General features: G+C 48.0%; 10 protein-coding genes across 10 annotated transcripts; 4 read left to right on the forward strand and 6 right to left on the reverse strand.

The window, feature by feature from the left end:
• Positions 1 to 251: 251 nt before the first annotated feature.
• EV420DRAFT_1578570 (uncharacterized protein) lies at positions 252 to 981 on the forward strand (the record flags this gene model as incomplete). Its single annotated transcript, XM_060474570.1, has 4 exons — positions 252 to 311; positions 413 to 535; positions 586 to 675; positions 825 to 981. Coding segments are annotated over exons 1-4 (399 nt in total), but the record flags the coding sequence as incomplete, so codon positions are not given.
• A 1,613-nt stretch (positions 982 to 2,594) lies between these two features.
• Positions 2,595 to 3,707, reverse strand: EV420DRAFT_1278378 (uncharacterized protein; the record flags this gene model as incomplete). Its single annotated transcript, XM_060468083.1, has 6 exons — positions 2,595 to 2,697; positions 2,752 to 2,960; positions 3,016 to 3,265; positions 3,319 to 3,411; positions 3,460 to 3,582; positions 3,631 to 3,707. The coding sequence occupies 6 exons, from the start codon at positions 3,705 to 3,707 to the stop codon at positions 2,595 to 2,597; spliced, it is 855 nt and encodes a 284-aa protein (XP_060324218.1).
• Positions 3,708 to 5,214: 1,507 nt separating this feature from the next.
• Positions 5,215 to 6,518, forward strand: EV420DRAFT_1649715 (cytochrome P450; the record flags this gene model as incomplete). Its single annotated transcript, XM_060478350.1, has 10 exons — positions 5,215 to 5,326; positions 5,385 to 5,429; positions 5,482 to 5,540; positions 5,591 to 5,746; positions 5,796 to 5,935; positions 5,988 to 6,083; positions 6,141 to 6,151; positions 6,200 to 6,224; positions 6,281 to 6,292; positions 6,344 to 6,518. The coding sequence occupies 10 exons, from the start codon at positions 5,215 to 5,217 to the stop codon at positions 6,516 to 6,518; spliced, it is 831 nt and encodes a 276-aa protein (XP_060324219.1).
• A 289-nt stretch (positions 6,519 to 6,807) lies between these two features.
• On the forward strand, positions 6,808 to 8,397 carry EV420DRAFT_1078756 (uncharacterized protein). Its single transcript, XM_060465699.1, has 6 exons — positions 6,808 to 7,220; positions 7,269 to 7,391; positions 7,447 to 7,539; positions 7,593 to 7,848; positions 7,902 to 8,110; positions 8,163 to 8,397. Exons 1-6 carry the CDS (start codon positions 7,144 to 7,146, stop codon positions 8,260 to 8,262), a joined length of 858 nt encoding a protein of 285 aa, XP_060324220.1. The 5' UTR covers positions 6,808 to 7,143; the 3' UTR covers positions 8,263 to 8,397.
• Positions 8,398 to 10,016: 1,619 nt separating this feature from the next.
• On the reverse strand, positions 10,017 to 11,129 carry EV420DRAFT_1649717 (short-chain dehydrogenase; the record flags this gene model as incomplete). The annotated part of the gene is made up of 6 exons (XM_060478351.1): positions 10,017 to 10,119; positions 10,168 to 10,376; positions 10,432 to 10,687; positions 10,740 to 10,832; positions 10,882 to 11,004; positions 11,053 to 11,129. 6 exons carry the CDS (start codon positions 11,127 to 11,129, stop codon positions 10,017 to 10,019), a joined length of 861 nt encoding a protein of 286 aa, XP_060324221.1.
• Positions 11,130 to 13,183: 2,054 nt separating this feature from the next.
• On the forward strand, positions 13,184 to 15,551 carry EV420DRAFT_1341061 (cytochrome P450). The gene is made up of 14 exons (XM_060468932.1): positions 13,184 to 13,389; positions 13,440 to 13,540; positions 13,594 to 13,878; positions 13,931 to 14,027; positions 14,079 to 14,151; positions 14,208 to 14,431; positions 14,485 to 14,539; positions 14,594 to 14,750; positions 14,803 to 14,942; positions 14,995 to 15,090; positions 15,146 to 15,156; positions 15,206 to 15,230; positions 15,288 to 15,299; positions 15,355 to 15,551. The coding sequence occupies exons 1-14, from the start codon at positions 13,275 to 13,277 to the stop codon at positions 15,527 to 15,529; spliced, it is 1,566 nt and encodes a 521-aa protein (XP_060324222.1). The 5' UTR covers positions 13,184 to 13,274; the 3' UTR covers positions 15,530 to 15,551.
• Positions 15,552 to 15,604: 53 nt separating this feature from the next.
• EV420DRAFT_1079056 (short-chain dehydrogenase) lies at positions 15,605 to 17,170 on the reverse strand. The gene is made up of 6 exons (XM_060465701.1): positions 16,799 to 17,170; positions 16,627 to 16,749; positions 16,485 to 16,577; positions 16,177 to 16,432; positions 15,908 to 16,116; positions 15,605 to 15,854 (listed from the first exon to the last, which is right to left on the reverse strand). Exons 1-6 carry the CDS (start codon positions 16,873 to 16,875, stop codon positions 15,752 to 15,754), a joined length of 861 nt encoding a protein of 286 aa, XP_060324223.1. The 5' UTR covers positions 16,876 to 17,170; the 3' UTR covers positions 15,605 to 15,751.
• On the reverse strand, positions 17,082 to 18,744 carry EV420DRAFT_1078977 (uncharacterized protein). Its single transcript, XM_060465700.1, has 8 exons — positions 18,726 to 18,744; positions 18,383 to 18,673; positions 18,221 to 18,334; positions 18,078 to 18,170; positions 17,769 to 18,024; positions 17,513 to 17,721; positions 17,152 to 17,460; position 17,082 (listed from the first exon to the last, which is right to left on the reverse strand). The coding sequence occupies exons 2-7, from the start codon at positions 18,571 to 18,573 to the stop codon at positions 17,358 to 17,360; spliced, it is 966 nt and encodes a 321-aa protein (XP_060324224.1). The 5' UTR covers positions 18,574 to 18,673; positions 18,726 to 18,744; the 3' UTR covers position 17,082; positions 17,152 to 17,357.
• A 255-nt stretch (positions 18,745 to 18,999) lies between these two features.
• On the reverse strand, positions 19,000 to 19,746 carry EV420DRAFT_1578636 (uncharacterized protein; the record flags this gene model as incomplete). Its single annotated transcript, XM_060474571.1, has 3 exons — positions 19,702 to 19,746; positions 19,429 to 19,644; positions 19,000 to 19,377 (listed from the first exon to the last, which is right to left on the reverse strand). Coding segments are annotated over exons 2-3 (341 nt in total), but the record flags the coding sequence as incomplete, so codon positions are not given.
• Positions 19,747 to 20,642: 896 nt separating this feature from the next.
• On the reverse strand, positions 20,643 to 23,238 carry EV420DRAFT_1079163 (cytochrome P450). Its single transcript, XM_060465702.1, has 15 exons — positions 22,941 to 23,238; positions 22,788 to 22,888; positions 22,603 to 22,735; positions 22,454 to 22,551; positions 22,295 to 22,394; positions 22,168 to 22,240; positions 21,888 to 22,111; positions 21,775 to 21,829; positions 21,556 to 21,718; positions 21,368 to 21,507; positions 21,220 to 21,315; positions 21,156 to 21,166; positions 21,082 to 21,106; positions 21,006 to 21,017; positions 20,643 to 20,949 (listed from the first exon to the last, which is right to left on the reverse strand). The coding sequence occupies exons 1-15, from the start codon at positions 23,056 to 23,058 to the stop codon at positions 20,775 to 20,777; spliced, it is 1,524 nt and encodes a 507-aa protein (XP_060324226.1). The 5' UTR covers positions 23,059 to 23,238; the 3' UTR covers positions 20,643 to 20,774.
• Positions 23,239 to 25,185: the final 1,947 nt, after the last annotated feature.

A 25,185-nucleotide genomic window follows, 5' to 3' on the forward strand; every position in this document is an offset into this window, starting at 1 on the left:
GTGAATTCTTCGCGACGAGCATGACATGTGAAAGGGAACCTCTGCCTGACACGACACATGTACAAGAGCCAGTAGATATAATGGCTGCCCCGAGAACAGGAACTTTCGTCACAATGCTGATGGGTATCAGGGAAGGCAGGTCATTTTGCAACGTAAATCCACCATTTCCCGCATACGTCGGGATACGACCTCGCTGAATAAGACCAGGTAATTATGAGATCTAGGCGACGAGCACTGGAATAAAAGGCGTCACGTCCAGAGGCCACTCGGCATTCCTCAAACATGGCAGAGCTTCATGTGACTACAGAGATGTCGCTTTCTGGATGAGTAGGACTTGTTACAGATGGAGGAACTGGAATGTATGTTCTCTGGAGTTTGGTTCTTGATTGCGACTCATCATTGACTCTGACAGAGGATTCATGATTGCGAAAGCCTTTGCTGCAAACGGGGTGAAGGTATATATCACTGGGCGTAGGCTGGATGTACTAGAGCAAGCTACGGCATCAGTTACAGGCGTCTCAGGATCTATTATTCCGTAAATAGCCTGTCTCTCCCTCATGGTGTTCGTTTCTAATGCCCCTACAGGATCCAGATGGATGTTAATGATGAAGGTGTTAAGGCTGGGGCCAAGCACATTGAAGGAATCGACGGCAAACTTGATATCCTTGTTAACAAGTTCGTCCACGGTGCCATCAGGTCGCCTCACCCGTATTCTAACGTCTTTGTAGTGCAGGATTTGCAGGATCCCTTCACGACCCAGACTTCATAGCGAAGAAGCTCACGGCGAGATCCATTTGAACTTGAAACCGTCCAAAACTGGGCAGATATATATTTTCACTCAACATGATTGCCCCATTCTTCATCATACGCACTTTCCAAGCCCTCGTCAAAGGAGCTCGGTTCCGCCCCCAAGGCATGTCCAGTGTCATCAATGTCAGTAGTGCGACGGCCAAGATGGACTCGACGAGCCCTCTGTTATCTGTATGGGCCATGTCTTTTCTTTTCAGCTCTACACTAATCTTGGTTTAGGTCGCATACAACGTAACGAAATCTGCTTTGAATAAGCTCACGCTTGTTCTGGCAACGAATTTTGCTGGGAGGGATATTCCGATTCGTGTGAACACGTTGGCTCCAGGCGCGTTTCCGTCACAGTTGCTCCCTATCGTTTCTTGAACGCTCTTCTACGTGAATCGCCTGGGAGGTGGGCCGATTAACGGATGCTGCAACTAGAGCATTTGTTCCGATAGTCCGGGTTCGACCAGTAGGGTAGAAGAATAAATGAACTAAAGGGCAAGCTACAGACCAAGATTTAGTCAGGATGAGTGTGTGTCCGGGATGTTGGATCAATTACCTTCCAATGACTTACTTCCGGCAGCGTGCAGAGCGAAGGCTTGAAGCGCGCATGGGTATAAGTGCAACCTCAAAAAGATAAGTACCTACCTAGCCCGATGTGATACATGTAGCCGCTTCAATATCGCAAGCCTGAAGTCTAGCTCCGATTCGTATTTGGCCTTTTGATATCCGCATACACGGACTAATCGACACTGCAGAGCCAGGATTAAGCGGATGTCGTGCGAGACTCCAAGTTCACATGTCCATGACAACTTCAAATTGAGAGTCAGTCGGGTTGGAGTTCTTGTTCAGGCCATATCACGTTTCCAAGGGTATTTTGAGGTAACAAACCCTGTAAGTCGCGTTAGGAGTCGCGTTTACGACAGATACAACTCACATTCACTGCCCATCTGGTCAAGCTGCAGCCCCGTCGGTATTAGTGTATCACTTGTTGGTGCTTATGTCCCAAGCAAACGCCTTCTGGTACCACCCAATGCGCTGGATCGAGTAGTTCGGTACTTGAAGGTGCGTGAGGTCGGTTCGTGTCATTTCGCTGGTGAATGCTAACTGGGATGTATTGCAGGCTGAGGTCGTCGTCGCCCGGCATTGGAGGCTGGAGTCCATGATGGCAAGGGGTGACAGGACAGCGGGCGGGATTTTGAAATACGATCTTGCCTGCAACCACCCCTCCACTAAATGTTCTTTCTTTTCTTTTGGTCTTGATGTCATGGTAACCGTCAATTACGAAGAAAATATCAAATGCGGTGATGCCATTGAAGATGGCAGAGCTCTGCGTCCCAACAAAGAGAGCGAAAGCAACGATTTCCCCCAATCATCCCTGGACAACAGTTAATATCGAGAAAGAAGGGCCGATGTGTGTGAAACACTGGAAAAAGACTCTGGTATGTCCTGTATATCTTTTCTGTGTCCTGTATCAACTCTCGACTTGTCTAAGAAATTTCTGTGGGAATAAGAAAGAATCCTTTCGCCACGGGCTTCTACCTTCTCGGTTTTCGTATCTTCGTTGTCAGAAATTTGATACGTTCCCACTGGGAGCCAATGGTATGCTACATATTTTTTTTCAACTCTGTTCAATAAAGAACTCCGGAGGCGCCAACGATGGCACAGGCAGCACTTCGCTGACTAATCAGGATATCTTCCAGCACAACACAATGTCGACTGGTGGCTGTCATGGAATTACACTTGTTTTCCTTTTCCGCCACCATCACGCCATGAAAGTTATACGTCAGGTACTCTAACAATTAGGGATTGACCAGCGATATTCCGCCATCAACGGTCAAAATCGCTCCGTTCGTATAGTCGGACACAGCCAAATAGACCGCCGACGTCCCCATTTCAGCTTCTCTGCAAACACAAATGAACGTTCAATCACATCCAAACACTAAAAATACCACTCACGTTCCCTGCCTCTTCGCAGGAATCGGCGTGACCAATCCAGGCAGAGGCTGGGTCCTGATCGCCTCTAAAAGATCGGGGCCAACCAGTTGTGACGCAAACACGCCAGGAGCCAGCGCGTTCACACGAATCGGGATATCCCTCTGAGCAAAATTTGTTCCCAGAACGAGGGTGAGCTTGCTCAAAGCAGCTTTCGTTGGACCATATGCAAGCTAGTAAATAGAATTGGTCAAGGCTTGAAAGGATTTTCGAAGTACATACAGATACAAATGATCCCGGAGTGTTCAACTTTGCTGCTACACTGCTGATGTTGATGACGCTTGAGGTGCCTTGAGGGCGGGAATGCGCTCCTTTGATGAGAAGGGATTGGAAAGCACGTACGACAAAGAATGGGGCGATCGTGTTTAGTGCAAAAATGTCAGCCCAGTTCTGTACGGTTTCGGGTTCAAAAGGATCCTCTGTGGCTTGTTGCTTCGCGATGAAGTCTGGATCGCGGAGAGACGCAGCAAATCCGGCACTGTGAAGAGTTTAGTGTACGGAGGAATGGAGCTAGGGGCACCATAGACCGACTTGTTGACGAGGATATCGAGCTTGCCATCGATTCCTTCGATGTACTGTGCGCCGGCTTTGACGCTGTTTTCACTTGTCACGTCCATCTGGAGTCTGCATGTGTGTTAACAACGAGCATTCTGGAGATGGATCATCACTAACGGGACAACAGATCCTGAGACGCCAGTGACAGACGCGGCGGCTTTCTCCAGTACGTCCAACCTTCGGCCGGTAATATATACCTTGGCTCCGTTCGCAGCGAAGGCTTTGGCAATGCTGAATCCTCTGTCAAAGGGTTAATAGTGAATGGTGACCGAGGATCGTAGAGCTTACATGCCAGTCCCTCCACCCGTAATGAGACCTATTCGTCCAGAAAGCGACATCACCGTAGCCATCTTGAGATCTGCCATGTTCGAGGAATATCGAACGGTCGAGTCTGCATATGGTCTCTTTTATTGCAGCCTTCTCTGGATATTATTCAGCGAGAGTGTATCCAGGGCCAGAGCAGTGAATAACGGCCTTGGCATTCATTACCTGCATTTTGCTTACTAGTGCTGTCAGCAACTCTGACAAAGTTCTCGGGCCCAAGTCTCTCTATCGGCTCTTGAACGCTTAGTATCACATCAGAAGAGAATTCTTGCACGGTGATTGTTCATGCTTTGACGCAGCTCACCTAGGAAGTACACCGATTAGTAGTAACGGATGCCATCTGTTTCTATGGTCTGGATTCAGACAACGAACTACGGACCAAGTTTTAGTTAGGATGAGTGCGCGTTCAGTATATCGGCTCAATTACCTTCGAGTGACTCAGCTTGTGCTAACCGAAGACTACAGAAACTGCGATAAAACATTTCTTGATTGCTGGGCCACTGCAGAGCCAGGATTAAGCGGGTGTTGTATGAAGCCTCGAGCTCACATGGCCACGTCGACTTTGAATTGCGAATCAGTCGCGTTGGAATTCTCGTACACATTCACTCACCTTCATTCCCAAGGACCTTTCTAGTAAAAAGTCTGGTGTATTGCAGGCTGAGATAGTCGTCGCTCTGTGCCGGAGTAATCCGAGCGAAGGAAACGGCGGGACAGCGGACCGGATTTGAAATGCAACTTTGACTGCAACCACTCTCCGAGTTCTGCTCGTTTCTTCTTCCTCGACCTCAAGGCCATAGTGACCGTAAAATCTGGAAAATTGTCAAAAATTAGACGCCCAACATGCCCATTTTATGACCCTTGTAAGGAATTTCTCTGCTCACAATGCGTCAGCCTCTTTTGACCTGCGGCGGTTCTACTAGGATATCACTCTCAGCGCTCTCCTACCGAACGATTTCAAGTTTCCTCTAATCTTTCATAAGCATAATAAGACCGAGGGAACGGCCTTCTTATATGCAGTGTCACAATACACGAGTTTCACGGGCAGCGGCAGACCGATAATACAGAGATAGGTGGGGAATTCGTGGCACCAGCAGATATCCACCCATTACTCCAGACCTGGAAGCAGCCAGCATACTGAGATATGCGTGAGTGTCAACAGTTTACTGCGAATTCGTGTTATTACGCGGCTAATTGGTGAATGCATGACAGTACCACTTACCCGTTCGAAGGTTACAAAGGTAAGCGACGATAAATGCGTCTGTTTATCTCTTCCACACAATGAGTCTTGCGAACATCGTCAACAGCTGCCGCCATGCACTCGAAAACGTGAGTTTTTCTTGTAGTTTTTCCCTTTGCACCTTAACATCATAACTAATTTATATGAAGGTTACATCCGCCTCATTACCATCTGCCCTTGTATAAGAGACTTTGCCCCTTCGCAAACCTCCCTACTTTTAAACCCATGACGATGACATTGAGTACTTCTCTTTCTAGCTCCGGCTTCTTTCCTTACGGCTGATCAAGCTAGAATTATTGCCGTGCCCGTCAATGCCTGCACCGTCGCCTACTAGGCAACCGGAGCTTATCCTCGTAACCTTGATGCGAATGCTTCCATATTCAGTACTAGGACTTCTACGATTGGCTCCGATCCGAGAAATACGTCAGCTCCTCAGCGTAGAAAAGGTGGCTAAGAAAATAGCTCGAGAAATCATGGCTAGACGTGCAGACGCCAGAAGGTGATGGAGATACAGTCAATATCCTTGGTGAGTTCATTCTTTTCATTCAATACACCTATTAACATGATTTCATCTTCAGCGGGAGCGTGCTTAGCAGGTAAAATGCAGGATGATGAAATTGAAGCACAGCTAATGTTCGTGAGATCTCTTTACTTGTCCTTCATGATGTAATTTCCCCTCATTCCAAGACTTTCGTCACTGCTGAGCACGAGACATCGAGCACTAGTATATCATGGTTACTTTACGAACTCGCTGTGCATCCTGAGTATCAGTCCAGAATTCGTGCAGAGCTCAAACAATCAAACGACTACAACTCGATGCCGTTTTTGGACGCAGCTATCAAAGTGAGCACGGTTAGCTGTATCGGATGTCCATGCTCACCTCTAGTGACAGGAGTCTCTTCGTCTACACCCAAATGTGCATTCCTTAATGCGTACCGCTCCTCATGATGACATTCTGCCTCTCTCCGAAGGGAAGACACTCGTGGTACCTAAGGGGCAAACATTTACTTGTTCTGTTTACCTGTACAACTGGTATGCTGTTCACATGTCGCTTTAATGCATGTCTGGTGCCAACCTTTTCTAGTCTTCCATCTCTCTGGGGAGACGACGCGGAAGGGTGGAACCCGGCTCGATTTTTTAACACGACTCTGTCTGTATCTCTGGGAGTGTATGCTAATTTGTGAGTGGGATCTTGGTCTTCGTGCATACTTTCGAGATTTATTTGACGGGGTGCTAGGATGGCATTTGGTGAGCTACATCAAGGCGCAGTTTCTTTTCCACTTACATGGTCCTCAGGTGCCGGACCTCGTTCATGCATCGGGTGACTAACTGCAGCGATTCCTTCAGTCCCTTGCTGATCTCTATTCTGTCTTGTAGGTGGCGATTTGCGTACGTACCTCCCTCCACTTCTGAACCTCACTTTATTCAAACTGGTTGCAGGATCATGGAAACGCAAACAATCCTATCCAATCTAATTCTACACTTCGAGTTCAGTTTACCCGAGGGAGGTGTTAAGATACTGCAGTTCCCTGGGTCGCCGGCTGTTGTACCTATTGTGAAGGGGAAAGCACATCTAGGATCTCAGCTACCCTTAAGGGTGAGAGCTTTAACGTGATGAATGATGGTGGATTTGGATGATGCCTGGTCCGAGAGTATATTTTCGCGTAATACGTTTCCTCGGCAATCTAGAGATTCCAAACCCAAAGGGACGTCCTCATACTAACGTGTGCAGATCATCAAGAAGCGTGGCCTGCAACATGAGGTTTCTTACGCAGATCGGTGGGAAACGGCGATGGCGGTGAGCTGCGATGGAATCAGTGCTGCTTATCTAAACTAAGTGGGTTTCGCTAGCAGTCGACTCCTGTTTCAAAGTCTCTTGGCCTTTATGGTGCCTGTGTCTGAGTCTGCACTCTCTCGCCGTATTGTTCACGCACCAGAGTTCTTATGAAGATCTTCCTATGGTATAGGAGGAGTAGTGTGAATAAGCACCACAAGGATCCTTTTTCTCGACGCAACACGCGTCCTGGAGCTGATGGATAATGTCAGGGACCCCAGGAACAACAGCTTTCGCTACCATGCTGACATCCATCAGGGAAGGCGGTCTTGCAGCGTAAACCCACCATTTAACGAAGACACCAGGACACACTCTCGCTGAATAAGATCATAATTTATGTCATCCAGTGTGTAACCGCTTGGGATAAAAGCGACTGATCTCAGAGGGTATTCAGTATTCCCCGAATATGGCTAATCTTAACATGGCTACAGTGACGTCGCTTTCTGGACGAGTAGGCCTTGTTACAGGCGGAGGGACGGGAATGTATGCCCTCAGTTTCACGATCATGGCTCATGGTTGATTCTCTGATAGAGGACTTATCATTGCGAAAGCCTTCGCTGCAAATGATGCCAAGGTATACATCACTGGCCGAAGGCTGAATGTGCTACAGCAAGCGGCGTCGTCAGTCACAGGTGTTCCAGGATCCATCGTCCCGTAAGCAGCCGTTCTGAATCTCTCCCCATCGTGTTCGCTTCTGAAGTGCCTCCAGGTTTCAGATGGATGTTACTGATGAAGAGAGCATCAAAGCGGGTGCCAGGCACATTGAAGAAATCGATGGAAAGCTCGATATCCTAGTCAACAAGTTTGTCCACAGTGCCCTCTATTATTCTCGTCTATACGCTAATATCTTCATAGTGCTGGGTTTGCAGCTTCCCTCCGTGACCCAGACTTCATCGCGAAGAAATACGCTGCAGATGATCCATTTGAACCTGAAACGGTACAAAATTGGGCTGATATCTTCGCGCTTAACACAATCGCCCCATTCTTCGTCGTGCGCGCTTTCCAAACCCTTATTATCAGAGGAGGCCAGTCCCGCCCCCAAGGCAGGTCCAGTGTCATCAACACCAGTAGTATTGCAGCCAAGTTTAACGGAACGGGGCCCATGGCATCTGTATGTGCCCTGCCTGCCATCTCCTTCCGTTCTCTATGCTAACCTTGATTTAGATCGCTTATGGCGTAACGAAAGCTGCTTTGGACAAACTCACGCTTGTTCTAGGAACAGACTTTGCTCGGAGAGACATTCTGATTCGGGTGAACGCGCTGGCTCCTGGCGTGTTTGCATCGCAGTTGATGACTCCCGAAGTCTTGGAAGCGATCAAGACTGAGCTACTGCCTGGGCTGATTGCGCCGGCACCTGCGAAGAGGCCGGGAACGTGAGTATGTTTATTGTTTGTGTGAAATTTGATTGTTGATTGCAGATTCTAGTGAGGAAATGGGGACGTCGGCGGTCTATCTGGCAGTGTCGGACTATACCAACGGAGCGATTTCGACGGTTGACGGCGGATTATCACTGGTGAATCCTTGATTGTTAGACTATCTGTTGTGAACCTATCATAAAGTCAGAAATTTCCAAACGACATCCATCATTTCTGAGTACTCGCGTCCGAGATGACGTCCATCATATCCTCTTCCTACCAATTCAACCCGCATTTTTTCGACTATAGACATCCAGCACTACCTACTTGAAACCGCTTGCAGCACCGTATCTCCCAGTGGTCGCAGTACTTTTTTGAGCTAGAAAACAAACAGAGATCGGATAGATTGCAATAAATATATGAACTTTACTTGAGTATCCATGGTCGCGACCAGGGGCGCCCTCAAGTGGGCACTTGAGTGTGCCCGCTTGAGCGATCTGCTCTATATACACTCAAGCTACCATGCTACGTTACACCCAAGTACATAACCCCTGCTCAAGTGCATCTCGCTTAGATGCCTAATATCACTTAAGCGCTGATTTGTTTCAGCATCATATGGGTCATTTGAGCGCAAGACTCAAGTGGCTCTGACATTCCCAAACCTTCCACTGCTACTCCATTCACTGACTCCGAGGGAAGCCATAGTACTTACACGTGCAAATTAAAGACCGTCAGGCATCGTTTTCTATGTGAGACGTATGATGATCACAGTACAGAACCCCTGCTCGAACCAAGCTCGAACAGGCTGCAGGTACATGTGTCGGGAGGAGGGAGGATGGAGGAAAAGGTATTGCCACCATGCGACCAGTCTATTTAACTAGCCAGTACCACTTGTCATTGAGTAATGACAAAAGACCATGCAAAATCCAAATTACAATTATATTACGGTCAAAGCATACACTATTGTTCATCCCCTATTGTTTGTTCCTCGCGCCTTTTGTTCTTCAGGTCCACCGCCACTTGGAACTAAAACCTGCAACGAACACCTTCCTGACTTGTTCTCCCACCATGTCCACCGAAAACGTGATGCCCTCTCCTTGCAATTCTGGAACTGGATGTTATGCTAACCATTATGCCTCGCTCGGATTTTGCTCTTCAAAGACGATTGACTATACTAGCGCACTGCTGTTCTCCACCATTGCCACTGAAAATGCTCCTGCGATCACCTAACAGTGTCCTGTACAATTTTTACTGTATCGGAAGGACGGCGAGGAGCGTGGTCGGTCCGGATCGTACATGGCGTACACAACTTGAAGATTGTACGGGGGAGTTAATGAGTGTTTCGACGACTCAAGCAGAGAGCATTTAAGTGAGGGTGTGGAAACTGGTGAGTTGAGTTGACGCACTTAATTGTGGCTTGAGAGTGGTCGCTTGAATGTCGCACTTGAGTGTAATTACCTCAGTTGTTGGACGTTCGAGTGCCGACTCAAGCGTCACAATTTCTTACTGACTCAAGTCAAGCCACTCAAGTGCCCGCTCGAGTGTACCCGTGGTCGAGACCACAGACACTTAAATATTCAGCATATTGATTTATTAGATTGAATATTTTAACCGAAACCCTCGACAGTGGGGGAAGGCCTTCAAGAATCGGAATAAATGGACATGGCGAAGAAGTCCGTCCGAAATCACTCCTCTCCGTCAGTATGGAGCGAAACGGCGATGTCTTCAGCAAGTTTTTGGCTTCTTCGAGTCTCGCTTGATCTGTTTTCTGCGCCGAGTCAATTCATACCTTTGGCACGTTTTGGTGTGTCTGTTGATGTTTGAATCTGCATTGCCTTGTCTCTTGTGGGTGTACTCTGATACGCACGCTTCCGAAAACATTAGGGGAAAGAAAGGTTAAATGCATAGAAATTCTATCAAGCATTCATGGATTTACCAGCGATACTCCACCATCAACGGTCAAGATCGCTCCATTCGTGTAGTCCGAGACTGCTAAATAAATCGCTGTCATTCCCATCTCGGCATCACTACCAATTAGAGTCAATCAATGCCATCCAAACACTGAGCGTGCTCACTTTCCATGCCTTCTCGCAGGCACTGGCGCAACAAGCCCAGGCGGTGGCTTCGTCTTGATCGTCTCAACAAAATCAGGATTTGCCAGCTGCGACGCAAACGCACCAGGCTGCAGCACATTCACTCGGATCGGGATATCCCTCTGGGAAAAGCTCGTCGCAAGCACGAGGGTAAGCTTCTCCAAGGCTACTTTCGTCGCACCATACGCCATCTACATAAACAAATTAGCTCCGAGTTTAACTGGAGCAGAAAAATAAGATACATACACAACCTATGTACGCAGTCATGTTTATCTTTGCGGTCGCGCTACTAATATTGATGACACTTGACATGCCTTGGGGACGGGAGTGTGCTCCTTTGACGAGGAGAGATTGGAAAGCGCGCACAACAAAGAACGGCCCAATAGTGTTGAGTGCAAAAATATCCATCCAGTTCTGTACCGTCTCGAGTTCAAGGGGATCTGTTGCGATGGATGCCTTTGCAACAAAGTCGGGATCGCTAAAGGAGGCAGCAAATCCTGCACTAGGAAAAGATTAAGGTGTGGAGGAAAGGGCCTCGGCAATTATAGACGAACTTGTTGACGAGGACATCGAGCTTGCCGTCGATTCCTTCGATATGTTTTGCGCCAGCCTTGACACTTTCCTCATCTGTCACGTCCATCCGGAGTCTGTAGGCATGTCATGGAGAGATATCACGATACGGAAGATGCTACTTACGGGACAAGAGATCCCGGAACACCTGTAACAGACGCAGCGGCTTCCTTCAACACGTTCAGCCGTCGCCCAGTGATGTATACCTTTGCTCCATTTGCAGCAAAGGCTTTGGCAATAGTAAATCCTCTGCTGAAAGGTTAGCCATGGGTCATAAACGAGAGTTCTAACGCTTACATCCCTGTTCCTCCACCTGTAACAAGGCCTACTCGTCCAGAGAGCGACATCACTGCAGCCATATTGAGATCTGTCATGCTGGCAGATTGTTGAATAACTTCAGACGCGGTCCCTGTTTCTATAGCAGTGGTTCAGAGTGTACTCCAGCGATGGCCGTAGAGTGCGACTACGATATCATAAAAGCCGGCCGTTATACCCAGGGCCATGACATAAGTTCACATGCTTGGAAGCTCGTCGTGCGAAGGAAATAATTTTCAGTCATCATTTAGCACGCTCTCTTTGACCTAAAATTAGACAAGACAAAAATAAAGCCATGCCGCTTATCTCTCACCGAACGGAGATAAAAATGCCCGGCAACATGAAAACAAGGCAGGGCGAGCAGGATGTCACTGAAGCTAGAAATTCAAGTGACGAGGGGAAGTCTAACTTATTATATGCGTGTCATGTACCTCGTGTTCATATTTCAGTGCTTTATCCCAATGCAACAGAATAGATGCAGGCCCTTTCAAACCCGACAGAGTGGCTTTTACGGAAGACTGAAAGGGTAGAGTGATCGCGTCGAATGCGAGAGAACGAGGCATTATTGGTGCCGAGCTAGGCCAAGGAAGGCGATCCACCGCACGATATCAAGTCTCGACCTATTGCGTGCATACCCGAAGTTATGTTATCTTGTCGTCGTCGTCGTCGTCGTCGTCTTCATCGTCTACTGCGCCGGAATCGATAGGCATACCATTTGATTAGTTAAAGCAAGGTAATGATATCCATAATATTCCTGTACTTTTATGACATTTCTTTCTTCCACAAAGAGTTGCTTGCGTTCATCGCTTCAGAGAATTTTCTATCTTGGTCACGGATAACAATGCGAATGGCATTTGATTTGTCGACGGGATGATGGTGATGGCAGAGGTGCTCCGGCCCGGTGGTGCTCCGACTCGATCAACTTGCAGTTGGGCGGCCCGGGGCATCAACAAAATCTTACCACCGTGACTGAGGCGACGCGTCCACCGTGTCCACATTCTCTTCAATACATCAAGTGCCAGCTCCGGCATTCGTCCCTTCACCAAAAGTATCCCGAAGGTGAGAGCCGAAAACTGGACAGAAATGAAGCCAAGAGAAGGTGAAAAGCACCCGTGTCTTTGCCTAATGATTTCGGTGTTCATCTGTTCGCCGAGATATGCACGTAAAATCTCTTGCCCATGAAGATGGTCATTCGCTCTTCATAACGCCTCCCGCGGACCTCGGAGGAATGCAGACGGCATTTGCTGATGTTGTGTGCTTGTTATCATGTCGAAAAGCCTGTATGAGTAGGAGAGGTTTCTCGGGAGCATTCTCGATTCCTCGTATGGGTTTCCACGAGCAAGGTCCACCCGAATAACTCACGGATGTGTCAAAATCATCTGAAATATATTGTACACAGGAACAAGGAGTGACACTTCGCAATGCTGCAAGGACGCTGCACCTCCGCAGGAACAAAAGATGGGCGTTTTGATAGGTAGAGTAATCATTCCATCTTCAGTGCTTGCTCATTTCTCTTGTTCTATACGTGACGTCTGTAGAGATCCGCACCGTACCCGTATTTACGGAATTACGGGACGGTTTATACGGGTACCGTAACCGTACCGTATAGGGATTCTCGATCTGGGAAAAAATACGGGTACAGTACGGGTTCGCTAAATAAAGGTATTTCTGCGTGAAATTTGTTATGAAACGACAGATACTAATCTTATTTATCTATCTAGCACGATTTTGGACCGAAAAAAACTTGGGGCCATGCGGCATCGCCAAAAATACGGTTGACGGGTACGGTTACGACCCGTACCGTCGACGGTTTCAGCCCATACGGTGACGGTACGGGTCAGCCCGTACATTTGACGGTCGTATCCGTATACGGTTACGGTGCGGATCCCTAGACGTCTGGGACCGGCGTTCACTATTTGGATGCCGCCAAGCAATGTTAATGACGACATGCTCAATACAATTCTCTTGCCATGAAGCCGTCGATGTCCTATCTCGTCTTGGCATGGCTATGCTCACAAGGTCGTAGTCTTGAAAGGACAGTCTCTATTCAGTTCGTCTTACGGAACGTTATTATGATCAATTATGTACCCGGCTCAACTCAAAGAGGTCTCCTGCCTAGTATCGGACCTTTATTCATTCGCCAGATTCTGGGGCCACCTTTAAAGCCCCGTTGACTCTGAGAGCGGCCGTAGATCTTTCTTCGCATGGCTGCGTTCATTGTAATCGCAACGCTCCTCCTAGTCTCTCTACTTCTTCGGTGGTTCAAGCGACCGTCGGTCAAGCACGTCAAGGGACCACCGTCGCCCTCCTTCTGGCTAGGTAAGCCATCTTTGGGCATTCAAGTGGAGGCTTACACCTCATCCCACCAGGTCACGAACGTATCCTTCGCGATCAAGATAATGCAGGCGATCTCGAAACGAAATGGCTCAGGGAGTATGGTACTCTTTATCGTATCGGAGGCTGTTTGGGTGTACGCAAGCTCTATGCCTCTGTTCTGGTCACGATTAAATCAAATATTCACAGCAAGACATTCTGGTTGTATGCGATCCCAAGGCCCTCGAACATATTTTCCACCCTTCATGTCCTTACCCCAAATCGCAAGACAACGTGTTCATTCTTGATCTCGTCATCGGCAGGGGACTTGTTAGTGTTAATGGCGAGTCCTCTTCTCGGTCAAACCTTTGCGTAAAGCCTCAGCCAATGCTTTCAGATGAGATCCACCACCGTCAACGCAAGATCATGAATCCGGCATTCTCTTCCACACAGCTTCAGAAGGCGCAGACCATCTTTCAGCAGTGCAGCGACAAGGTAAGTTCCATCAACAAGTGCCACAATATTCGGAAGCTTTTTGCAAATATAGCTCGTGAACAGTATTCAAGGATCTCTGATTGGCACGGATGACACCGTCAATGTCCTTGATTGGACAAGCAAGGCTGCCTTAGATATAATCGGACTAGGCAAGTAGCATGCATAGACTGTCTCTTGGTTGTTGGCCTGACGTTCAATAGCATCCTTTCGGTACGCTTTTGGTTCTCTCGACGGTCGAAACACCGAACTAGGGCAAGCGATGAGACATACTTTGTAAAATAAATCCTTCCTTCATTTCAATAGCCATCATATCTAACATCCGAATTCAGCACGGCTTCGCAATCCAACCCAACAGCACTAGAGCTTATTCTCGTATCCCTGATACGAATGGTCCCAGATTCAGTGCTAGGGTTTCTAAAGCTAATCTCGACTAGAGAAATTCGACAACTCGCCAGTGTAGGGAATGTAGCAAAGAAAACAGCTCGAGAAATCATGGCTAGCCATGACGAGGTGCAGACGTCAGAAGGCGATGGAGATATTGTTGATATCCTAGGTCAGTTCACTGGTTTGGTTGACACGTACATTTTAACACAACTGCATCTCTAGCGAGAGCACGCTTAGCAGGTAAAATGCATGATGATGAAATCGAAGCGCAATTTATGTTTGTTGTTCCCTTATTCTCTTTGTCGGCTTATAACTTTTACTCTCATTCCAGGACCTTTGTTGTTGCCGGCCACGAGACGACAAGCCTCAGTCTATCCTGGTTGTTATATGAACTGGCCGCGCATCCTGAGCATCAATCTATAATCCGTGCAGAGCTCAAACAATCGAACGACTACGACTCGATGTCGTTTTTGAACGCTGCGATTAAAGTGAGCACAGGTAGACACTACGTCAGATGCGCATACTCATCCCCGGTGACAGGAATCCCTCCGTATACACCCAAATTCGCATTCCTTCATACGCACTGCTCCTCACGACGATGTTCTACCTCTCTCTGGGGGGAAGACGCTTGCCATACCCAAGGGACAGACACTTGTTTGTTCTGCCTACCTATACAACCGGTGTGCTCTTCGCATGTCACTTCAATGTAAGTCTAATGTAGATCGTTTTTAGTCTCCCAGTGCTCTGGGGAGATGATGCGGAAGAGTGGAACCCAGTCCGATTTCTCGATAGGACTCTGCCCGTGTCGCTGGGTGTATATGCTAATCTGTGAGTAAAAGTGCGAATTCCGCGAGTGTTCTGAGGCTTATCTGGGGAATGCTAGGATGACATTTAGTGAGTCCTGAATCACCTTATATTCTTCTTCCACTTACGTGGCCCTAAGGTGCCGGCCCTCGTTCATGCATCGGGTAATGAACCACTGCGATTCACATCATTTCCTTGCTGATCCTACTCCTGTCTCATAGGTGGCGATTCGCGTATGCGCCTCCTCTTCTTGGACTCGCTTCATTTAAACTGATTGATGGCATTCAGAATCATGGAAACGCAAACGATCCTCGCCAACTTGCTTCTGAATTTTGAATTCAGTTTGCCTGAAGGTGGTCAGGAGATCTTACAGTTTCCCGGCACGCCGACCGTCGTACCTATTGTGAAAGGGAAAGCACATTTAGGCTCTCAGCTTCCTTTAAGGGTGAGGGCTTTACATTAGTGAATGACGGTAGTCACTTCAGATGATTCCGTTGTTATTGTAGTCGGCGTCTCTCTAATAATTCAGATTGTTAGAGAAGAAAGACCCGGTTTCAAAGTTGCAAAGACCCTAGAAGATAGAAGCCAGAAAGCTAAGTTCGGTCTTGCAACTACCTCAAAGGGACGGCGATGTCGAGGGAAAAGAACATGTCAATTTCTTGGAAATTCCACATTGAGTCAATATTCAAGGATTTACCAGCGATCCACCGCCATCAACACTCAAAATCGCTCCGTTCGTATAATCTGACACTGCCAAGTAGATCGCCGTCATCCCCATCTCGGCATCACTACAAACCTCAAATCAATGATTCATCTCATTCAAAGAATGAGCAGAACTCACGTCCCATGTCTCCCCGCTGGTATCGGTGCCACCATTCCAGGCACCGGCTTCGTCTTGATAGTCTCCAAAAATGCACTACTCGTCATCTCCGACGCAAACGCACCAGGCTGCAACGAGTTCACCCGAATCGGGATACCCCTCTGCGCAAAACTCGTCCCAAGAACGAGCGTGAGTTTGTCCAACGCTGCTTTCGTCAGACTATAACCTAGCTAATCAAAGTGTCAGAGTCAGGTAAAGTTCAAGTTTTATGCACCCAACAAGGCACGTACACACACTCCGGACGCTGATAAGTTGACTTTTGCTGCGCCGCTGCTGATGTTGATGATGCTTGAGGTGCCTTGGGGGCGGGAATGTGCTCCTTGGACGAGGAGGGATTGGAAGGCGCGGATGATGAAGAACGGGGCGATAGTGTTCAGTGCAAAGATGTCGGCCCAGTTCTGGATGGTCTCAGGCTCGAATGGATCCGTCGCTGCGAGTTTCTTCGCGAGGAAGTCTGGGTCACGACGGGAGCCGGCGAATCCTGCACTGTGAAGAGGTCGACATACGAGAACAGGGATCAAAGACGTGGCATACGCACTTATTAACGAGAATGTCGAGCTTGCCGTCGATATTCTCAATGTGGTTGGCGCCGGCCTTGACGGCTTCTTCGTCGGTCACGTCCATTTGGAGCCTACATATGCGTGAGCAATGAATATGCAGGGGGGTGGATAACGACAGACGGAATAATAGACCCTGGTACGCCTGTAACTGACGCCGCAGCCCTTTCCAGTACGTCCATCCTTCGGCCAGCGATGTATACTTTTGCGCCGTTTGCAGCAAATGTCTTAGCAATACTAAACCCTCTGTTGGTGAGGTCAACTGTGAGTCACAAATGAAAATCAGGAAACGTACATCCCCGTCCCTCCACCTGTAATAAAAGCTACTCGTCCGGACAAGGACAACACTGTAGCCACGTTAAGATCTGCCATCGCTGGACAAGTCTCTGAGTATGGTCTTTTTTATTCTAGCGGTCTTATTCAGCAAAACTGCGAAAAGACCATCTTTTCCCATGATAGTCAGATACTATGACTGAGGTCCGGCCGCAAGTCGTACTCTGAAAGCTTCTTGTGCGAAGAAAGAGTCGTCATGTCTGCAAGATGGCGGAAAGAGTGCGGTCATAGCTGGATCGGGGAATCCTTGAAATAGATAGAAGTTGAGAACCATTTCGCTGAGTCCGGTAAAGTGTTGTTTCTCTCACAGCTCACCTTTAAATATGTAGTCGTTTCTTATCAATCCATCTAAGCCAAAATCCTCCACCAAAAGAAACACTGATGATAGTTTGTCCCCGTGAGTTGAATGCCGCCAATTCGTCTTCAGTGGAGTTGCACGTCCCCATAAGGATCGCCTAATTGACTAACTACCTTCAAGGAGGAGGGGGGGGAAAGGGTAATGTATTTCGGTAGTCGCACATTCAAGGATTTACCAGCGACGTTCCTCCATCAATACACAAAATCGCCCCGTTGGTATAGTCCGATACTGCCAGGTAGATCGCCGTTGCTCCAATCTCTGCATCACTAGAACACTCGAGTCAATGACCGGTCTCATTCATACACTAAGCATACTCACGTCCCATGCCTTCTGGCAGGTATCGGTGCCACGAAACCGGGTATTACCTTCGACGTGATACTCTCCAAGAATTCAGCACTCAGTATCTGCGACACAAACGCGCCAGGCTGCAGCCCATTCACCCGGATCGGGATACCCCTCCCAGCGAAACTCGTACCAAGCACGAGGGTGAGCTTGTCCAGAGCTGCTTTCGTCACACCATAAGCTATCTGATCAAGTCAGCGACAGGCTTTAAAGGGATGGTGGGGGCACATACACAGGCTGCAGGTCCCGGAGCGTTGATTTTTGCTGAGATGCTGCTGATGTTGATAATGCTTGAGGTGCCTTGGTGGCGAGAATGCGCTCCTTTGATGAGGAGGGATTGGAAAGCGCGGACGACGAAGAATGGGGCGATGGTATTTAGCGCAAAGATGTCGGCCCAGTTCTGTACCGTCTCGGGTTCGAGGGGATCTAATGCAGTGTCCCGTTTTGCGATGAAGTCTGGGTCGCGAAGAGAGGCGGAGAACCCGGCGCTACGGAGAGATTAGTATGTGGGGGAGAGGAACTGAAGGTATTGCAGACGAACTTGTTAACTAGGATATCGAGCTTGCCGTCGATTCCTTCGATATGCTTTGCACCAGCCTTGACGGATTCTTCGTCTGTCACATCCATCTGCAGTCTATATATATGTTAGCAATGAGTATCCTGGAGGGGAGGACAATCACTAACGGGATAATGGAACCTGGAACGGATGCAGCGACTTTCTCCAGCACGTCCAACCTTCGGCCAACGATGTATACTTTGGCTCCATTTGCGGCAAAGGTTTTAGCAATGCTCAATCCTCTGAAAACGAGTCAACCGCGAGTCACGAGAGAAACTCAGGAAACGTACATTCCCGTCCCCCCGCCTGTGATGAGGGCTACTCGTCCTGACAGCGACAATACTGTAGCCATGCTGAGATCCGCCATGTCCGGTGCCGTTCCTTTTGTTATAGTGGTTGCTGCGCCTCTGGTCTTATTCAGCAAAACTGTGTTGGTGGTATATCGCTGATGTGACATTGCAAAAAGACCGTCCTCGTCCATCTTCTCCCATAACTGTCCAAGGTTCGGGCCGTAGTCCAGCTTGTCGTGTGAAGAAAGGACCTTTCACAGTGATGATGCCATAGATGCGGCCGACAGAGCGCTTGAGAATCACTGAGTTGAGTAAGCCAAGTGTTGATTCTATCATAACTTACCTTCAAGCTCGTCGTCGTTTGAAGTTCCTATCAATCCACCCCAATGCCCTTATCATCATTAAGCTGGAAGGTATCAACATTGAGGGTCGCATTTATCCGTGCGTGGATTCCATCAGGATCATGCCTGTGCATTGTCGTTCAGACCAGCTGCGAGACTTGGTTTTCAACACCAATCAATGGATGCTTCCTTGTTAGCTGAGAGGGAAAAACTTGAATGAGCAGTGAAGACGCGACGAGCAAAGGAGCAAATGGTAGGACGGCAAAGGACGGCCGGCAGCATCGGAGTTTCAAATACGGTTTGAACCTCTACCACCACAACCTTTACTTACCACAGCCTTTATCACGCCCTTTCATTTCTTCTACCTCAAATCTATGCCATACCCCAGTGAGGCGATATATTCTCACATCAAAACAATGGACCCCACACAACGCAGAGAATACGACCAAGTTGCCAACGAAATCGAACGCCTCATGCTCAAGCGTGAAATAGAACTCGTTATGTCCTATCAACTTGTCCAGATCATGCGATCCGCCTAAGACGAAATAACTCAGCCCAAAAACTATCGACAGAAGCAATTTCTTCTTCGCGAACTGGTGGCAAAACTCGGGGACCTCAAGCCAGGAATGCGTAAAACATTTGGTGAAGACTCTGGTACGTTTCGTGGATGCGTTGTCTACGCCTAGTATATTTATCTTATTTCAGAGGCGTACCATCATCTGCTTCTGGAAGAACAACTACTCTGTCATCAATGATTATGCTCCCTGCTGTGTCTCTCTGACTTCGCCGACCATTAGTTGAACTTGGCTGACTGACGTGCTGATCTTAGATCTGCTCTCGTCCACGTTCTTTTGGCTTGGGATCCTCTCCCCATTTCTACTGTGGTTTCTACCTTGGGCAAAGGATCTACCTTGACCATCGGTACGTCTTAACGACCCGTCGCAGATACTCACTGTTTGACCGTGTTTGTTTTAACAGTACTTGTCCACATTACTCTCTGTATACCTAGTGTCTCGTGTAACCACATCATGTCATGGTGAAATTTATGTGAATCGACTCGGAGAGCATTCTGGTTCTTATATGGACAAGGTTCATCGGCGCGAAGGTCCAAGTTCATTTACACCTAGTCCTCAACGCAACCCTCTTCACCGACGGAAATCCAATACATGAACCGATCTTTTATGCCGAGTAATGAACTTACCGGGTATGTAGCTGCGTGATTACAATCCCGTCTGTTTTGCCTTGCTTCATTCTGGTCACGACGGCGAGGTTACGCGTAAATAAACCACTTCTCCAGTATCGCAGTAATTGCGTCGTTCTTCTCACTACTCTGTTTGTACTTCTGATGCTCAGCCTTGAGTCTGAGTTTCGACCTCAAGGCCTCCAGTTACTGCTCTGAAGAAACCCTGTAACCATTCAATTTACCTGCCTGCCGCCTTCTCCCACAATTTCTGAGCTGTCTCCTGGGCGTACCTTGACTGGTTGCCGGAAACCCATTTCGACAATGATGGTTTCTACGCTGTAATGGACTGGGGAACTCCTCGACGTACAGACGGGCAATTTAGTTATCTCTACTGTCCAGAACGCAGGAAGCTGCCTTATCGCACATCTCTGCCCAGATTTCGCCCTCTGCAGGTGAACAAGTCTTGCGTCTCGTGTAACCTTGCTCGCTTTCTCCTGCCTTCCATGCCGTTTTGGTTTCGGTCTAGCCATCCTTACTATATGAGGTCTAGCATGACGTTCCGTATGCACAAGTGGATGTTGGATGTACCTGGTAGTGGCGTCATCCATGAGAAATCTCCGTAGAGAATGGTTGGTCGGAAAGGAGAGAGATGCTGTTTGTCTATTTGTTTATCAAATCGAATTTTCCCCTTTCATCAAATAACTCATCTTCGAGGGCCTTGGTGGTCGGGAATGTTGGAAGATCATATGTAATCCTACAAGATGCGACGAATCCTTGCCAATAAAACAGTGGGTGATGTCGGGATTTGAAACATGCTCAGACTAGTACACACTAATAGTACCGGGCCCTCTGAAGCGGCTATCATTCACTAGTGTAAAACCCTCACCCTTAAAGGTAGCTGGGAGCCTAAATGTGCCTTTCCCTTCACATAGGGTACGACCGCCGGTGTCCCGGGGAAATGTAGGACCTCGACCCCTCCTTCAGGCAAACTGAATTCGAAGTGCAGAATCAGATTAGCTAGAACTGTTTGGATTTCCATGACGCTGCATTTTTTTAGATCAGTTGGATCGAAGTGAGACTGGAACGACGAGGTACATACGCAAATCTCCACCTAAGAGAGAAGGAAGAGCATCAGCGCAATGGAACAAGATGAAATAGAATTGATTAATAATTACCCGATGCATGAACGAGATCCAGCACCTGAGGGTCACAATAAGTAGAAGAGAAAAGGCACCGAAGCACAACTCACTAAATGTCATCCTAGCATTCCACATAAGTCTTAAGAGCGCATACAAAGTCAAGATCTCACTCACAGATTAGCGTACACACCAAGCGAGACCGGCAGAGTCTTGTCAAGAAACCGACCAGGGTTCCACTCTTCCGCGTCATCTCCCCAGAGAGATGGAAGACTAGAAAACGTTGGCGTCAGATGTGCATCGAGGTGACATGGGAAGATCATACCGGTTGTATAGGTAAGCAGAACAAATGAACGTCTGTCCCTTGGGTATGGCAAGCGTTTTCCCTCCTGAGAGAGGGAGGACATCATTATGAGGAGCGGTACGTAGCATGGAGTGTGAAAGTGGGTGTAGACGGAGAGCCTCCTGTTACGAGAAATCAACATAGGTATCCGATGGAGCTACTGAGCTTACTTTGATAGCTGCGTTCAAGAACGGCATAGAGTCGTAATCATTTGACCCGGATTGTTTGAGCTCTGCGCGAATTATGGATTGATGCTCAGGATGCATAGCGAGTTCGTAAAGCAACCAGGCTATACTATTGCCCGACGTCTCGTGCCCAGCAATGACGAAGGTCCTGGAGCACAAAAAGTCGTCATGATCAAGAAGGGTAAGTAAGAACATGACACGAACATCAACTGCGCCTCGATTTCGTCATCTTGCATTTTTCCTGCTGAGCGAGCTCTTGCTAGAGATATAGTCATGTTAATACTAGATATCTTATTAGATGGGACCAGTAAACTTACCTAGGAGATCAACAATATCTTTATCGTCACCTGGCGTCTGTACCTCGTTGCGGCTAGCCATGATCTCTCTGCTAGTTTTCTTGGAGACGTTTCCTACGCTGGCAATTGAGCGAATCTCTCGAGTCGAGATCAGCTGTAGAAGTCCTAGGACCCAATCTGGAAGCATTCGTATCAGAGCTATGAGAATAAGTTCTAGTGCCGTTGTATTGGATTGCGAGTCAGTGCTGAAACCAGATGATATTAGATGCAGTAGCCGTTGAAATAAGGAAACGGATCTTACAAAAGATGCTTCATCGCTCGCCCTAGCTCCGTTGTTTGACTATTGAGCGAACCAAAATCATACCGGAACGAGGCTTTTGGATTTCATATTTAAGTGAGAGAGATGGGAGAAAACGGCTGGCACTCACCTAACCCAATTATGTCTAGGGTAACCTTGCTTGTCCAGTCATGGATATTGACGGTTTCACCTGCACCACTGGTCACAGTTTTCTTGATCCCGTTCACAAGCTATAATCGTTATAAGCTTCCAAACATTGCCGCGCTCATTGATGTACAGATGCACCTACCTTGTCAGAGCATTCTTGAAAGATAACCTCGTATTTTCGGAGCTGCGTAAGAGAGAATGCCGGATTCAGGATCTTGCGTTGGCGGTGGTGAGTTTCATCTGAATGCACTAGGTGTGTTTGTGTGCAAACTGGATGGGATGGACACTCACCAGCGACAGTGACAATACCATTGCCAAGGAAGAGCTTCTGAATGAAGATGGTGTCCTTCGATTTTGGATAAGGTCGTGGCTGGTGGAAAATGTGCTCCAAAGCCTTGGGGTCGCATACTACCAGGACGTCTTGCTAGAGGACTGTTGGGTTAACCGTGACCACGAGAGATAGAGAGCTTGATTACCCCAAAACAACCCCCAACACGATAAATTGTGCCGTATTCTCTACGCCATTTCGTTTCAAGATAACCAGAATTATCTTGATTGCGGAGAACCCGTTCGTGACCTGATGGGTATCGTGTATGAGCCCGTGTTAATACCCACTCATGGTCGTTTACCTAGCCAGAAAGAGGCCGACGGTGGTCCCTTGACGTGCTTGACTGACGGTCGTCTGAACCATCGATGAAGCAGAGAGCCTACGAGGAGCGATGCGATTACAAGGAATAATGCAATCATATGAAGAAAGAACTGCGGTTCTTAGATTCAGTGATATACTCCTGGCTTTAAATAAGGTGCTGATAGAACTTGACGATTGAATAAAGGTCCGCCGGACAAAAAGACCTCCCTGACTCGCTAAGCCTCGGAGTTCATATGGACCGAACATTCCATAACACATCGGAAGAATAGCAACGTCCCTCTCGGAACTAAGGCTCTGCGGTACTGCACTGTCATAATTAGTCTGGCGGCGGTCCGGTGCAGGACCGCATGAACCCGGTCCGAACCTGAACCGAACCCGCAGGTCCAGGTGCGGTTCAGGTTCAGGTTCAGGACAGCCACCAAGGTCCAGGTGCGGGGTTCAGCCTGGCCGAAATTTGCGCACCGGGTTCGAACCTGCTGAACCTCCAAATAATTCGTGCAAATTTCGCGAGTGTACAGGTGAGTTTATAAATCTAAATTTCCCCTCGTAATACTACCTAATACAGAGAATCGTGGTCTCATTTTGGGGTAACTATATAGTCGGGCAATATAAGGTTCAAGCCACCACGTTCAGCACTGTAATTACGTCTTTGCAAGAAATTTGAGCAAATCGAGTACGCCCGAGTACGCCCGTCGCCTAGTGCCAATAATCCGGCCATGGGTCGAGAAGTTGACGAAACATTGATCCTTCCAGAGAACACGAAGTGTCGTGTCCAGGTTGCAGCAAAGCTTATCCAGCGTTTGAAGGAAGCTTATCGAGATGGACGCGTAAGTGCGCAGAATGAAGCGTGGATGGATACTGGACCTTGTTTTGACAAGGCAGACTGGGACTTTTCAATGTAGTCGTTGATCCATGTAGTTTAGTGATTGTTTTTATATACATGGTTTGTGATACACAATGAAAAAAAAACTGTTGGACCGGGTTCGAACCTGGACCGAACCTTGTGGACCTGAACCTGAGGTTCAGGTTCGAGGTTCGGGGGGTTGGGGAGCGAACCTGGAGGTGCGGGTTCGAGGTTCAGGCAAATGTGCCCGAACCTGGACCGAACCGGACCCCGGCCAGACTAGGACTCATAATGGATGGAAGATAGAAGATTATGACGATTATTCCAAGGTTGTTCTGTTGAATCCTCAGTGCATGTCGTATCTGGCTGCTACAACCTTGATGCAGACGCACCGAAGACAACGCGTATCAAATGCTTCACAGCTTGAATGAGAGACCTGTATTGGATATGTTGGTCAGTAACCAGTCTAGCGGATACCAATCAAAGCGTTCGTTCTGCGTCACCTGGGCATGGGACATTCTCGCAACATTGCTTCTCCGAGGGTTGTTCCTGCCTGCGACAGATCTATCTCAATTAATACTGACTTGTCCGTGGGCTATTCAGGTGCATCCTGCTCCATCAAATTCATATAAGGTTCTTGAAAATGCATTTGTGAGATTTGCCGCGATACGGTACAGAGCCTTTGAGACATATGATAATGGACGTACACCAACAACGAGTGCGGTTAACACCCATTGATGCCTCCGAGCTTCGCGGGAAGACATGATAAAGCTTCTTCACAGAAGAGTGTTGACATGCATATGTTTTCAGTCTGAGGAAACGAATGAATCTTAGATCGTTAGGAAAGATGTAGTAAAGATGGAAGAGGAGGTAGCATAAGCCAGTGGAATCGTTGTCCTTGTCCTTCAAAGTTTAGAAGTTCAAGATGTCGGCACCATCCATGGGCCAGAGAGGAAATCCTGGGCACCATGTTCGCGCTGATGACCGCCATGATAGAGGCTCTGGTTCTTCAGAAGTAAGCACCGGTGGCTAGGACAAGGCATTGTAAAGGATGGTAGCCTAAGGTCTCTTCAAACAACGGAGCAGGGTAGAGCGGCAAAGGACGGCATGCAGTGTCAGAGTTTCAAACACGGCTTGAACTACCAACTTTACCACGCCCTTTCTTCGACCTCAAAGCCATGTCATACCCCAGCGAGGCGATAGATGCTCACATCAAATCGTGACAATGGACCCCGCACAACACAGAGAGTACGACCAAGTTGGCGACGAAATCGAACGCCTCATATCCTATTCACTTGTCTAGATCATGCCGAAGATGAAATGATAGCGAGGCGAACTGGCAGCAGAACTCTTAAACCTCAAGCTTGGAATGCGTAAAAAG

The sequence above is a fragment of the Desarmillaria tabescens genome (genome assembly GCF_030435595.1).
Source record: "Desarmillaria tabescens strain CCBAS 213 chromosome Unknown EV420scaffold_65, whole genome shotgun sequence".
NCBI lineage: Eukaryota > Fungi > Basidiomycota > Agaricomycetes > Agaricales > Physalacriaceae > Desarmillaria > Desarmillaria tabescens.